Source organism: Ictalurus punctatus, chromosome 1 (assembly GCF_001660625.3).
Source record: "Ictalurus punctatus breed USDA103 chromosome 1, Coco_2.0, whole genome shotgun sequence".
Lineage (NCBI taxonomy): Eukaryota > Metazoa > Chordata > Actinopteri > Siluriformes > Ictaluridae > Ictalurus > Ictalurus punctatus.
The window spans coordinates 7,279,736-7,294,006 of NC_030416.2; the positions used below are offsets into that span (position 1 = coordinate 7,279,736).

Below are 14,271 nucleotides of genomic sequence, written 5' to 3' on the forward strand. Positions count from 1 at the left end.
GATATTGTGATATATTTTTCCACTCAAGTTTTTAATGGGACTATTCCATACATACTTGTGACTTTGGTCAACACATAAATTCTGTAATCTTGTTTTAACTTGAAAAGATTTAAGGAGGAGGTAGCCTGAGTGCACTATGTAAATAGTTCAATTCAATTCAATTCAATTTTATTTGTATAGTGCTTTGTACAATAGACATTGTCTCAAAGCAGCTTTACAGAAACATATAAACACGGTATACAGATTTTATATGTGCGAATTTATCCCAACTGAGCAAGCCGGTGGCGACGATTGGAAGGAAAAACTCCTTAAGAAACCTTGAGAGGAACCAGACTCAGAAGGGAACCCATCTTCATCTGGGTAACAACGGATAGTGTAAAAGTAAAAGAAAGTTCATAAATAGTGAGGTGCATTTCAGATAAAGTGCAGATTGTTCAGTGACCAGACATTCTGGTCCATATTCTGTAATCAGTGTTGTTTTACAGGATGTCTAGGAAGGCGGTGGGGTAACACAAGATGTTAAGATGAAGTGGGGCTTGACGGGGCAGACTTAAATGTGGACATTGGGGGGGAGACCTTATAGTGACATGGGGACAAAATTGCGTGTGGGAGTGGGAAAGATCTGTTGATCTGTCAGAAATACTATCTATCTATCGATCTATCTAATATATATATATATATATATATATATATATATATATATATATATATATATATATATATATATATATATATATATATATTATATATATAATATAAAATGTGTGTGTATGTATATGTGTATGTATGTATGTATGTATATGTAAGCTATAGAGCTTTTTACACTAGAAGGTTGACATTATCTGTAGCCCTACTTTTTGAGGTTTGTATTAAACGAACAAGTGACCAAACGATATAATAACTAAAAGAAATCAATAATAAATATAATAGATTAAGTCTGTTAATAATAGGTTGTAATTTTCAGCACTGTAACAAAGAAATAAAATCAGGGACCCCTTTACTATGTTTCACAGACACCACTTTAAGAAACAACTGCTCTGGATTATGTTTGGCATTATGTAATTAGGAAATGTTTCAGTGGGGAAAGGCATGCCATTATTTATATTGCTGTATTGAGTGAGTTGCTGTATCACTAGAATTAGAAGTTGTCAGAGCATACAACATTTGGAACCAGTGTACTATTTTTTACTCTGCTATAGGCTATTGAATTATATGTGGTGTTTATTTTTAGGTGCCAGTGTGCTACACTAGTCCAACACTAGAGGTTCCCCTTTACAAAAATTATCATTTAGACTAGCTTTAAATTTTTTTTTCTTTTCTTGCACCAAACACACCTGATACAATACACCTGCTTTCTGGCTTTATAATTAGGATACATCTGACAAATACTTGTATATACTGTAGAAATTTAAAGGTAAGAGTTGTTACTTTGTTTACTGTTGATGCTGTGACCAGCCATGTTGATTTGACATCACCTGCTGAGCTTGGGGTTGATGAGACCATCCCCAGTAGGAATTCCTATTTGAGGGGGTATTTTCTTTGGGGTTTTTTTTTTACTAGGCAGAGGTCAGAGTAATGACCTATAGTTGAATGCAGCATTACATCCAAAGCAAAATCAAGAGGCTTATAGCAATTAAAGCTGCCAATAATCAGGAGCGCTAAATATTAGCTGTGAGGCTCTCGGTCAATTCATAAGTATTTATGAGTTATTGAAAGTTTTTTTGTTGTTTGAAAGGGACCACAAATATTTATATCAGGCCATGATTATATCTCTGTCATCAGAATGAGTGATCTTATTAGACCAATAACCAGCCATTTCAATTCTCAGCTTTCCACACCCTTGTACACAGAAACTATTTTGCAGACTATAGTGGCAATTCACCAGGGCTGGCCTGGGAAAAAAATTCAGGCCAAGATTCTCACACTCACTCAGGCCACCCCATATACTCATAACAAACTTTTGAGACCATTGACCACCTACTGTGATACACACTCCCAGACCAAACTCCCACACTCCTATACCAATTTATTAGAAACCCCTGTACATCTGCCCGCTCATGCAAATATCTTATCTTCAATTCATGACGCAAAAGCTCAATGCATAAAATCATGCAGATACAGGTCAAGAGCTTCAGTTAATGTTCACGTGAAATATCAAAATTGGGAAAACAATTTGATCTCAGCGACTTTGTTGTATGGTTGTAGATGACAGATGGGCCGGTTTGAGTATTTCAAAAACTGCTGAGCTCGAAAAAAAAAAAAATCCAGTGATTGGCAGTTCTTTTTAATGCCAATTTCCCTCTCTGCTCCATCTGGCTACTTCGCGTCTGTTCTCATCTTCATTGCTTTCTGTTTCACGTTATTTACAGAAGTTGGACGTAGATGAGGCGAATGATGACCAATAGCACTGCAAGACTAGTGGGTTCATGATTTATTAACCAAACGCATTTGACTAGCCTATATGGACCAAACCTAATTTCTAGAAACTGCAGGATTTGTCAGCAACTTTTACATTTTCAGGTGCCAACCTGCAACTTAACTAGTCCTTCACTAGAGGGCCCCCTTTACACAAATCAGCTTTCTTCATCAAACACACCTGATACAATCAACTGCTTTCCAGCTTTATTATGAGGAAACATTAGGCTGCATGTTTATTAATCAATTATTAGCTACATAATATAATAAAATGCAAATGTCTTAAAGACACTGGCCATATTAAATTTATTTATTTATTTATTTATTTATTTATTTATTTATTTATTATCAATTTCGATCTATCCTACCTCACGCCCAGTGTTCCTGGATATAGTCTCCGGATCTACCACGATCTTGACCAGGATAAAGCGGTTACTGAAGATGAATAAATAAATCCATCCATCTATTTTTCTGTACCGCTTATCCTACAAAGGGTCGCGGGGAACCTGGAGCCTATCCCAGAGGACTCGGGGCACAAGGCGGAGGATACCCTGGACAGGGTGCCAACCCATCGCAGGAATAAATAAATAAAAATAATTATTACGCATTTTCTGCAATCTGTAGACTTTTAAAGGCAAATAGCGGTTTTAGTAGACTTGATGCGAATCCCAAATGGGTATAGGTTATATAAAAAGATTTCTTTACCTTGTTTTGATTGACTTTATTAATCTAATTTGTCAGTTTTGGCCATTTTATGACCAGCCTCTCAGATGGAGTGAATCCCAGAATGTCCTGTTAAGTGCCCTAGATCAGGGGTTCCCAAACTTTTCCAGGGCAAGGCCCCCCAAATGGCATTAATATTTGACCGAGGCCCCCCTTTAGCAAGATGTCTTTAAAACACATTAAAAATACAGACTTCTGAATACATCCCCCTTTTTTATTATTATCAATAATTACATCTTACATCTTTACATTACATTACATTACATTACATTAGGAATTGATTGTGTGTGTGTGTGTGTGTGTGTGTGTGTGTGTGTGTGTGTGTGTGTGTGTGTGTGTGTGTGAGTGAGAAAGAGAAAATATACATTTATTTATTTTTCCCACCAAATTGTTGAGGCCCCCCGGGCGCCCCCTGGCGGCCCCCACTTTGAAAACCACTGCCTTAGATGATAGCCTACATGAAACCTTACGTAGGGTTCTTCTATGTCCAATAGAGAGCCGATAGAAATTCAGCCAATGGCAGAGTGGAGTGTGTAAGGAAATCTCAGGTGGGCGCGAGGTTTGCGTTAGAGTTTCTGTGCGTCTCGAGGAATGTAGTTGTGTGTTACTCACGCCACAGTCGCGTGCGTCTCATCCGTGTCATGTCTCCCCGATTTGGGCACGCGAATGCGCTCGGATGGCTGAAAGAGGGACGGGACGGTGCTGAATGAAGACGGGCACAGTTTGTGTGAGAGGCACAATTTCGTTCACGTTATTTGTTTGTTTTCTGGTGGCGCCGTTATGGAAATGATCGTGCGCAACTCGCTTCCTGCGGACGGGCTCGGGTGCCAAAACGGCCATGCAACGGACATCACGGTGTCGCTCTCGCACCCAGGCAAGCGGATGAGCCCGATCGAGGTTGGCAGTTTGTACCGCCTTAGAGAAAGAAAATTCCTGCTCGAGGACAAGAGGCGCCTTTGCGCGTGCGCGCTCGGAGCCGCTCTCCTCGGCATTCTGCTCATGATGCTGCACGCCGAGCTCTGTCCCGCCGTTTACCTGCCGGTGAGTGACCGACATACAAAAAGCACTCAGTCTGGCAATTTATTCCACTGATAATAAAATATATTTATAGAGGGAAAACATCTCATTGGCACACAAACATTTCCATTTGGACGATTTAAAGTCTCAGTATAACACAAACTATGCTACATATTAAACACTGTATATTTTTATTAAAAAGTTTTAAATTCTTTTTATTGACAAGAAGAAAACTTGTAATGGATATTTCAGGACACATTCCTGCTGCTGTATTCCTGCAGGACATCACTGATGTAATAATTCCATATACTGAATCCTGGTATAGCCTACTTAATGTTTAATAATTAGACCTAAGTGTAATTATATTTTTAGAGGGAGGAAGGAACTATAGAGGAAAGGCATTTTCAGTAATGTAATTCAGGGACTGATTAGGATCATATCTAACTGATACCACAAAAATGTCTGAGAGTGAAAGGACTGAATATATGAGTACAGGGTTCAAAAATATAGGCCTATATAAAGAACTGTAATCGAAGACAAAAATACATGTTCACCTCACACCTCCAGGGTCGGGGGTTCGATTCCCACCGTGGCCCTGTGTGTGTGGAGTTTGCATGTTCTCCCTGTGCTGCGGGGGTTTCCTCCGGGTACTCCGGTTTCCTCCCCCAGTCCAAAGACATGCATGCTAGTCTGACTGGCGTGTCTAAAGTGTCCGTAGTGCATGAATGGGTGTGTGAATGTGTATGTGATTGTGCCCTGCGATGGATTGGCACCCTGTCCAGGGTGTACCCCGCCTTGTGTGCCCGATGCTTCCTGGGATAGGCTCGAGGTTTCCCCGTGACCCTGAAAAGGATAAGTGGTATAGAAGATGGATGGATGGATGGAGACAAAACCACAAAACTCTAATGAGGAAGTTGTTTCTCTTACAGGTTGAGGACCAATATGTTGTTTATCTCGAGACATTTAGCCCAAAAGGTTTCTTTAATCATTTGTAAACTGCGTGCATCCGAACGTGTGTGCAGTCTATAAACTTTTTTTTTAATCTAGCTTATAATGAGTGACTTTCAAAGTTGTTGTATCAAAGGAATCATGAGAGGTTAGAGATGTCATATCACTGCATGTAAAACCAGTGTACCGTTTTACTCTGATGTAGACTATTGAGTTAGGCGTTTTTATTTTTAGGTGCCAACCTGCTTCTTAACTAGGCTTCCACTAGAGGGTGCCCTTTACACAAATCATAATTTACCAGCTTGTAGATTTTTATTTTTATTTATTTATTTTTTAATTCTTCACCACACACACCTGATACAATCACCTGCTTTACGGCTTTATAATGAGGAAACATTAGGGTAGCCTATATATTTTTATTCATATATTATTACATAATATAAGCAATGCAAAGAACTGAAAAACATTGCCATTTTAAAATTATGAATTAATGTAGTAATATATTCTATCTATCTATCTACCTATCTATCTGAATATGAATAAATTAATTCATATAATTATGCATTTTCTGTGGTCTGTAGACAGCCCTTTTAAGGCAGGTAGCAGTACAGTATTCTTAGACTTGGGAATTGCAAGTGGTTTCTTATTCCATTTTTTCTTATTCCACGTACCCTAGATAGGGTAGGCTATAAAATAATAGGTTTTTAGACCTCATATTGATTGACGTTCATCTTACTTGTCAGTTTTGGCCATTTTATCAGCAACCTTGCAGACTTGGAACGAATCCCAAAGTGCTCTAGATAAGCTAATACATGAAACCTTACGTAGGGTTCTTCTATGTCCAATAGAGAGCCGTTAGGACTTCAGCCAATGGCAGAGTGAAGTGCGCAAGGAGAGCTGAGTTGAGCGCGAGGTTTGCGTTAGAGTTTCTGTGCGTCTCGCGCAACGCAGTTGTGTGTTACTCACGCCACAGTCGCGTGCGTCTCATCCGTGTCATGTCTCCCCGATTTGGGCACGCGAATGCGCTCGAATGGGTGAAAGAGGGACGGGACGGTGCTGACTAAAGACTGCTCGAGTGTGTTTATTTGTTTGTTTGTTTTCGGGGTGGCGCCGTTATGGAAATGAGCGTGCGCAACTCGCTTTCTAACAGCAAAGCGGACGGGCTCGGAAGCCGCAACGGTGATACGTCGGACATCACGGTGTCGCTCTCGCACCCAGGCAAGCGGATGAGCCCGATCGAGGGTGGCAGTTTGTACCGCCTTAGAGACAGAAAATTCCTGCTCGAGGACAAGAGGCGCCTCTGCGCGTGCGCGCTCGGAGCCGCTCTCCTCGGCATTCTGCTCATGATGCTGCACGCGGAGCTCTGTCCCGCCGTTTACCTGCCGGTGAGTGACTGGCGAGGAGGGGAGGGGGCGTCTGGTTACAGTAGATATTTCCGGACAAATTCCTGCTCCTGTATTCCTGCATGACGTCACTAATGTTATAATTCTATGTACTGAGTCCTGGTATACTTAAAATTTATATACATGTATATATATACTACTTAATTAGATTTTTTTGGAAGGAGGAAGGAACTACAACCCCAATTCCAAAAAAGTTGGAATAAATAAATGTAAATAAAAACAGAATGCAATGATTTGCAAATCTCATAAACCCATATGTTCTTTACAGTAGAACATAGAAAACATATCAAATGTTTAAACTGAATAAATGTACCATTTTAAGGGAAAAAAAGGTAATTTTGGCCGCAAAACGTCTCAAAAAAGTTGGGACGGGGAAGGCTGGAAAAGTAAGTGTTCGTGAAAAGAAACAGCTGGAGGTTAATTGGGAATAGGTCAGTAAAATGATTGGGTATAAAAAGAATATCTTAGAGAGGCAGAGTCTTTCAGAAGTAAAGATGGGCAGAGGTTCACCAATCTGTGAAAAACTGCATCTACAATTTGTGGGACAATTTCAGAATAATGTCCCTGAATGTAAAATTGCGAAGACTATGAATATCTCGTCATCTACAGTACATGATATCATTAAAAGATTCTGAGAATCTGGAGAAATCTCTGTGCGCAAGGGACAAGGATGAAAATCAATGTTGCATGCCCGTGATCTTCGGGCCCTCAGGCGGCACTGCATTAAAAACAGGCAGGATTCTGTAATGGAAATCACTGCGTGGGCTCAGAAACACCTCCAGAACTCATCGTCTGTGAACACAGTTTGCTGTGCCAGCCACAAATGCTGGTTAAAGCTCTAAAACGCCGCCGTCTTCTCTGGGCCAAAGTTTTTTTTAAAATGGACTGAGGCAAATTGGAAAACTGTTCTGTGGTCTGACGAATCGAAATTTGAAATTCTTTTTGGAAACCAAGGACTCGGCGTCCTCTAAACTAAAGAGGACTAAATTATGTATTATTTATTACTAAATTATATATATATATATATATATATATATATATATATATATATATATATATATATATATATTATTATTATTATTATTATTATTATTATTATTATTATATTATATTAAATTATTTATTACTAAATTATTTTAAATTATATTAAAATACCCATAAAAAAATTCTCCCTTCTCCATTTACCAAATTTTTGAGATGTCGTTGGGCTGATATTTTTGCCGAAACTCTGATTCAGGTTATTACCAACACAGTTGAACATAGTGCTGTGAAAAAGTATTTCCTGATTACTTCAGTTGTTGTGTATATCTCACACTAAATAGTTTTACATCTTCAAACAAAATACAACATAAAGCAAAGGCAACCTGAGTAAACACACAATACAGTTTTTATTTTTATTTTTATTGAATCAATACCCATCACCAATGTGAAAAACTAATTGACCCCTCAAACTTAAAATCTGGTTGTGCCACCTTTAGCAGCAATAACTGCAACCAAACGCTTCCGAGAACTGGAGATCAGTCTTTCACTTACTTTGGATCATTGCCATGCTGCATAATCGAGTTGCTAAATTGATATATATATATATATATCAATGTAGGTTTGACAACTTTCTTCTTCATACAAACTCACATAACATTCAGGAGCGGGCCAAATGTTGTGGTTCCAGTACTGCTTAGCATGACAAATAACCATGCAGCAGTCTTATTGAAGTGGCTTCTGTTCCTGGGAATTTGTAGACAACAGTCTGCAGAAACTCCCACACTGGTGCACATAACATAAAACATAACAATGTTTAAAGCATGTATCCACAGCATCAAGAAGAGTGTTTTGTTGTAGTGCCTTTTTGCCAACAACAAATGCTTGATGGCACTGACTGTTGTTACCAAGGCCAAGGACAAAGGGGAAGGGTTCAGCGATCTCAGCCTCCCCAAAGTATTCAACCATGTTGGTCTCAACCTGTTAAAAACAGAATAAAAACTTAGAAGAATGCATGAGAAGAAGATATAACACACTATACATGCATGATGAAGCATTATTATACTAAATCAATCATCATCATTATTTTATATATCATGCAGCTGACTCAGATTTGTTCTGCTCTAATTTGCATAAACATTGTCTTTTAGGTCATGAAATTAGTAATGTCACAATGTCCAGGACCAGATAGTCATTCTTTTTGTCCTCTGCCAGACCGTCAAATAAACTATTCAGTCTTTGCGTTCCAGCATCCCACTTTTGTTCCCATTTTCCTGGTTTTGATCTTGCCTGTTCCTGATTCCTGTCTGCTTGTTCCTTGCCTGATTTGTTCACCTTTGTTGACAACTGTTGACCTGTTGATGATCCATAATAGAGCTCATTGTTTGATCTTACCTGCCAGTATTGCTTTTGAGTCGATTCTGATTCATTTGACACTTTGCACAAGGTAGTTTGAGATGTATTTAGCCATTTTAGGTTGCTGTTAGTATGCTTCACAAAGTGATGTGTGCAGTATTACATTACTTACATGCTTGAAGTCAATGAAAGACTTCACATTTTCTTCCAAATTTGGTTTGAACGTTTTTTTTCCAACAGGGGCTGGCAAGATCACAGGAAGCAGTCTGAGTCCAATATCACCTTGGGCTTCTGTGCGGATTAATATTTTGTATCATTTAGTAATTTTATTGTCATTATACTATGCAACAACTATCAGCTCTTTTATTCATAACTGTACCTGGAGGAAAATTGTCTATGTTGGAGAGAAGCTCCTGAGCTTTCCTCTCCTTTCTGGTGAAGCGCAGGATTTTGTCTTTAAAACTCAAGGTCCACGTTTCAAATAGGCTCTCTGCATGGTCAGGGAACACACTGAGAAATTTTATGAAATCTGAAATCAAATCAGTAGTGCATTAACTTCTAATGAAAACCTCAAAGGCAATCTCCTGTCATCAGCTACACGTTATTGAAGGTGTGTTTAACCCATTGCATAGCTGTGCAGCTACACGAAAGGAAGAGGCAGTTTTCTATTGCTGTAGCCCTTCACTTATGATGATGATATAATTTGCATTGTGCAACTGTGTCATTGGTGGGTTTACATTCCGTGGATTGTCGACCAGTTGAAATGCGCTGCACTGTAGCAAAATGAAAAAAACATAGACAATGCCGCATGTGTAACTGTTATACGGTGTAATGGTCATGACACTGACAACCAAAAGGGAAGTGCATGAAGAACATTACACAAGCTTCGCAACCCAAGTTCGAGTTCAAGTTCAAGTGGCTTTATTGTCATTTCAGCCATATACAGCTGTAGTACACAGTGAAACTAAACAATGTTCCTCCAGGACTAAGGTGCTACATAAAACAATACACTAACCACATGAGATGACATGGAACTAAATAAGATCTTACATAAGTTAAGGTTAGAGTAATATTACGTAATATTCTAGAAAATAACCTGTGATGTCTTTGCTGTGTAATGGGCTTAACACTGACAACCTAAAGGGAAGCATGGGAAGAACATTGCTTAAGCATTAAAACTCAACAGTTACAGAGTAAATTATCTAATATTGCAGAAAGCAACCGGTACAATTGGCCCAACTCAAGGTTAAAAATTCCACCCAGCAATTTTATTTCTCCAAGCTACAAAATCGCTAACAATGTGAACAGTGCTTACGGTATCTTTCCACTGGAACGGAAGAAATCCGCGCACCGTTGCTCGCAACGCTCCTGCTATTGGCTGCTGTCAGTCCCACAGTCTACCTCACGAGCGTGGCACTTAACTTCCATAGGAATTAACTGAGAACACCTGCTCACCTTTGCTCAAAACCTGCCAGTGGAAACGTAGCATTTTAATGTCGGCGCTACGTGAAGACAGCACAGACGCTTTCAGTGGCAGCAGGCAGCATCACTGATATATTGTGTTTGCTTTTGATGCGACACAACACTCATGTCAGGTGTTTATCTACTTCGAACTAAATGACTCACTTAAGTCACATAGACAAAAACACCAAATTTGATCAAAGGAGATGTTTTAATCATTAAAAAGCGGAAATAAAACCAGAAGAACAAACTTAATCACGATCCAGTGGGCATTACAGACAAGCAAACCAAAGCTGACGAAGATACTGTTACTTTTAATAACAGTTAATGTAATGTGAACTGTCCTATTTTGCATACTTTTGCATTTTCTAGTGTACAGTAATGGTTTTATAGATAAAAAAAAAACATTGATACAAACCTTGTTTCTCCAAATAAATCCAACAGTTTGTCGTTGCTGAAAACCGCTCAATCCTGAGGCGATTCAGAAAGCCCGTGTCAGGTAACTTAAGCGTTGAGTTGATTTGAGACAGGAGTTGGGCTGATGCGTCGGGGTGCACTGTTTCAACTGTCAGTGAAATGACTCAACCTCTAACCCAGCGACTGGGTTACACAAAAGCTACCCAACACTGAGCAAACAACCCAATAAAATGAACCAAAAATGCGCAGAAGAGAAAATAATTTCTCTGACAGCTTTAGGTCCAATAAATTGTTTATCTCTAGACACTTTCGACCGGAAAGCTTGTTTTATTCAGTCCGTACAGGATTTCGAGTTTTTTTGTGATTGTTGTGGACAAAAATGGTTGATTTTGCTCAATTTGTGAAGTAATTTGCAGCATTTTTTGTGTTGTTTTTATTTGCATGGTCTTTTGCAGTGATGTTTGTAGGTAAAGGAGCCCTTTTAGCTGTACTCATGTTCAATGCATGTGAATCGAAAAGGGCTTTGGCTGAATGCGAGTTGTGATGACGTAACATAATGTGTCTCGGCCCAAATCTACAGAAAATCTGCGGTAATTTGGAAAAATTGCAAGCTCATCAGAATACTGCGGAGTTTCCTAGATTTTGTGTTCATTTTTGTGTTAATCACAAAATCCCAAAATCCTGCAGGACTGTTTATTCATTTGTTAAGTGCTTATATCCAAAGCAGAATCAAGGGGCTTTTGATAGTCTTTTATACATAGAGTAATCTGCTGGCTACAGTGGCAATACACCAAGCAGGGAATAACTCAGGAAACCAGATATCCTGAGTGCTACTGAACGTGTGTGCAGCCTGTAAATGTCCTTGAGTGTGCTTGGCCAGGAGTCAATAAAGAGTCACAGACTAATGTTTGCATCCTATCTGTTTTAACAAAAACGGAAGCAAACTCTACATTTTTAATCTTCGTAATAATGATTATGGTTTGAGGTAAACAAAAAACAAAAAAACAACAACCTTGCACTCACCACACACTTACACCAACTAAATAACTAGATAGACACGACTACATCTACATTTACACACACTTTCAAAGGACGTTGGGCTTCTGTATTGAACATATGTTTTGTATTTGAAGAATGTGAAAGAATCTGTGATTGGTTTGCTATTGTGGTTGCTATTGTTTTATAGTTTTTTTAACTGGACCTTAACATTTATTTCACTGTATGACTCTTCTCATGAAATCATGGTTTACATAAGCTTGACAAGCAGGTTTTAATATTGCTCTCACGTTTCAAACCGTTTAACATTCTCATATGCTCAACAGACATATTTTCGTAAGCTCTCCATGATCAACATCTAATCAACGTTTGCGTGAGATCTCCTATATTTTCCAGTAATTATATTTCTGTGGAAGAATGACCAAATGATTTCAAAACATCTTGCATCTTGAGCTGCATAGATCAAGTATTCATTTAGATGCTAATCTAAACAACCCAACTCATCCTTGGGTTGTGATGGCATACTTAAATAGAATTTTCTCCTGGAAGCAGGTTTATGCAGGAAATGTAAAAAGGGTTATCAAAGTTTTTCCACATTCAGCCTCCCCCTCTATGATGGACCGCCCACGATCATATCACATCTTTTCCACATCATTTAATACAGAATTAATGCTTGTTTGAATAATGGATTTGAGGGTTGACCTTCAGATGCTGATTTTCAGGTGTTGTGCTCTCCACCACATACCATGCTAATTGGAGCGGCTGAAGCAGCCCTTGTTCTCCTGGAAACCCATTTATGCGGGAAAACTGACTATTTATGGTTGTTTTTCCACATTTCACCTCCCCCTTTTGCACTCCTTTAACCGCCTGTGGTCATATTGCATCTTTCCACATCATTTACTGTATAATTGGCACCTAGTTGAATAATGAGATTTGTGTAATGACCTTCAGTGAGTCAGCAGGTCCAGCACAGAATTTCAAATCTTATTTTCACTATGACGATCAAAGAGGCAGAAAAACATCTTAATCTTGATGCCTGTCTGGCACGCACTAAAATTCATGTATGTTTCAGCATGTAACATTCACAGGGACTTTTATGGAGGACGCTCTACGTAAACAAATTAAACAATGTGTGTAATTGTTGCTGTGACGATATTCTGCAAGGAGACATGTACTTAGCATTTTTTAAATGAGTCTTCAGTGTCAGCACTGTTCCTTTATGTTTTCATAAGGAGGGGTTCAGGATGGTGGCCATTCTGGGTCATTTTACAAGAGAAAAAACAAAGAGGCTGGGGAGTGAATGACTATTTATAGCTGTTATAATGTAAGTTGTATGACTAAAACGTATGTTCTTTAATGAATAAAAATGCAACTGTGGGCAAATTGCTGTGAAATATAAGAGGAGTAAAATACTTCAGGACATGCTGTTATAGGAAAATAATCAGCATGCCCCAACATGTTTTATTCCTTACTTATCAAGTGTTTATACAGTATAGTTTCAATAGCATTAGTTACAATACCCTAACACTTAGAAATTACCTATAATTGTAATTGTGTAAAATGTAATAAAACAAAGTGGAACGTTAGCTACTTTATCTACAGCATATAGTTAGAATTCACATGTTCAGTGCCCACCAGCTATTTCATGTAAATGTCATTTCTTTATGAAACACCAGCATTTGGAGCACACCCAGTGAGTGTGAAGTAAGTTGATAAGTTATCTGTCTGCTGTAACAAATTCACAGAAACAGTTTTTTTTCTTTAAACCCCTAGGTGGAATTGTATGCACAGTTCTAATAAACATCAAAACAGGTTAATAATTTGTTATATGTTTAAAATATAAGTGTATATTAACAGGTTGGGTGCATAGTTATAATATGCCAGTAGTTTATATTTATATAATACAGTAAGTTCTGGTACTAAACATCTATGGGATAACACAAGATGTAGGCCGATCATCTGTATGATTGTGCTGATTTAATTTTGGAATTATTCCAGAAGCAGATTTCACTCTCAGTTGTGTGGAACTGGCATTTATGTCGCATGAGCATGTAATTGTTTAGTGAAAGTACCAAAATATGAACCCAGTAATGTAGTTTCTCATCAAGAACATTTTGAGAAAAGACATTTTAATTCCATGTGAAATCTGAGAACTGAAGGTCTTATTTTTAGACTTATCTAATTAATTAAGAGTGCATATACACTCACTTGCCACTTGAATAGAAAAGCAGAAAAGCATCTCGCAACCTACAACACATCAAACCTTGAGGTGGATGAGATACAGGAGCAGAAGACTACATCAGGTTCCATTCCTGTCAACCATTGATTTGACATTTTGTGTACAGCGAGATGCTTTTCTGCTCACCGTGGTTGTAAGGCGTGGTTAAGTTGCCAAAGCCTTCCTATCAGCTCTAACCAGTCTGGCCATTCTCCTCTGACCTCTCTCATCAATAAAACGTTTCTGTCTTTTGCCGCTCAGTTGTGTTTTTTGGTTTTTCACACCATTCTGTTTACACCCTACAGACTGTTGTGTGTGAAAATCCCAGGAAGTTAGCAG

At 38.6% G+C, this 14,271-nt stretch overlaps 1 protein-coding gene across 2 annotated transcripts in view; it reads left to right on the plus strand.

The window, feature by feature from the left end:
* The first annotated feature begins 3,660 nt into the window (after nucleotides 1–3,660).
* Nucleotides 3,661–14,271, plus strand: part of kcnn4 (potassium intermediate/small conductance calcium-activated channel, subfamily N, member 4) — a 46,595-nt gene continuing 35,984 nt past the window's right edge. The window contains exon 1 of one of the 2 annotated variants that reach the window (XM_017467685.3): nucleotides 3,661–4,179. In XM_017467685.3, the coding sequence (XP_017323174.1) occupies nucleotides 3,919–4,179 (261 nt within the window). In that variant the 5' untranslated portion in view covers nucleotides 3,661–3,918. Of the gene's footprint in view, nucleotides 4,180–5,990; nucleotides 6,489–14,271 lie in introns of those variants that run through there. The other variant, XM_017467678.3, reaches the window with a different exon arrangement.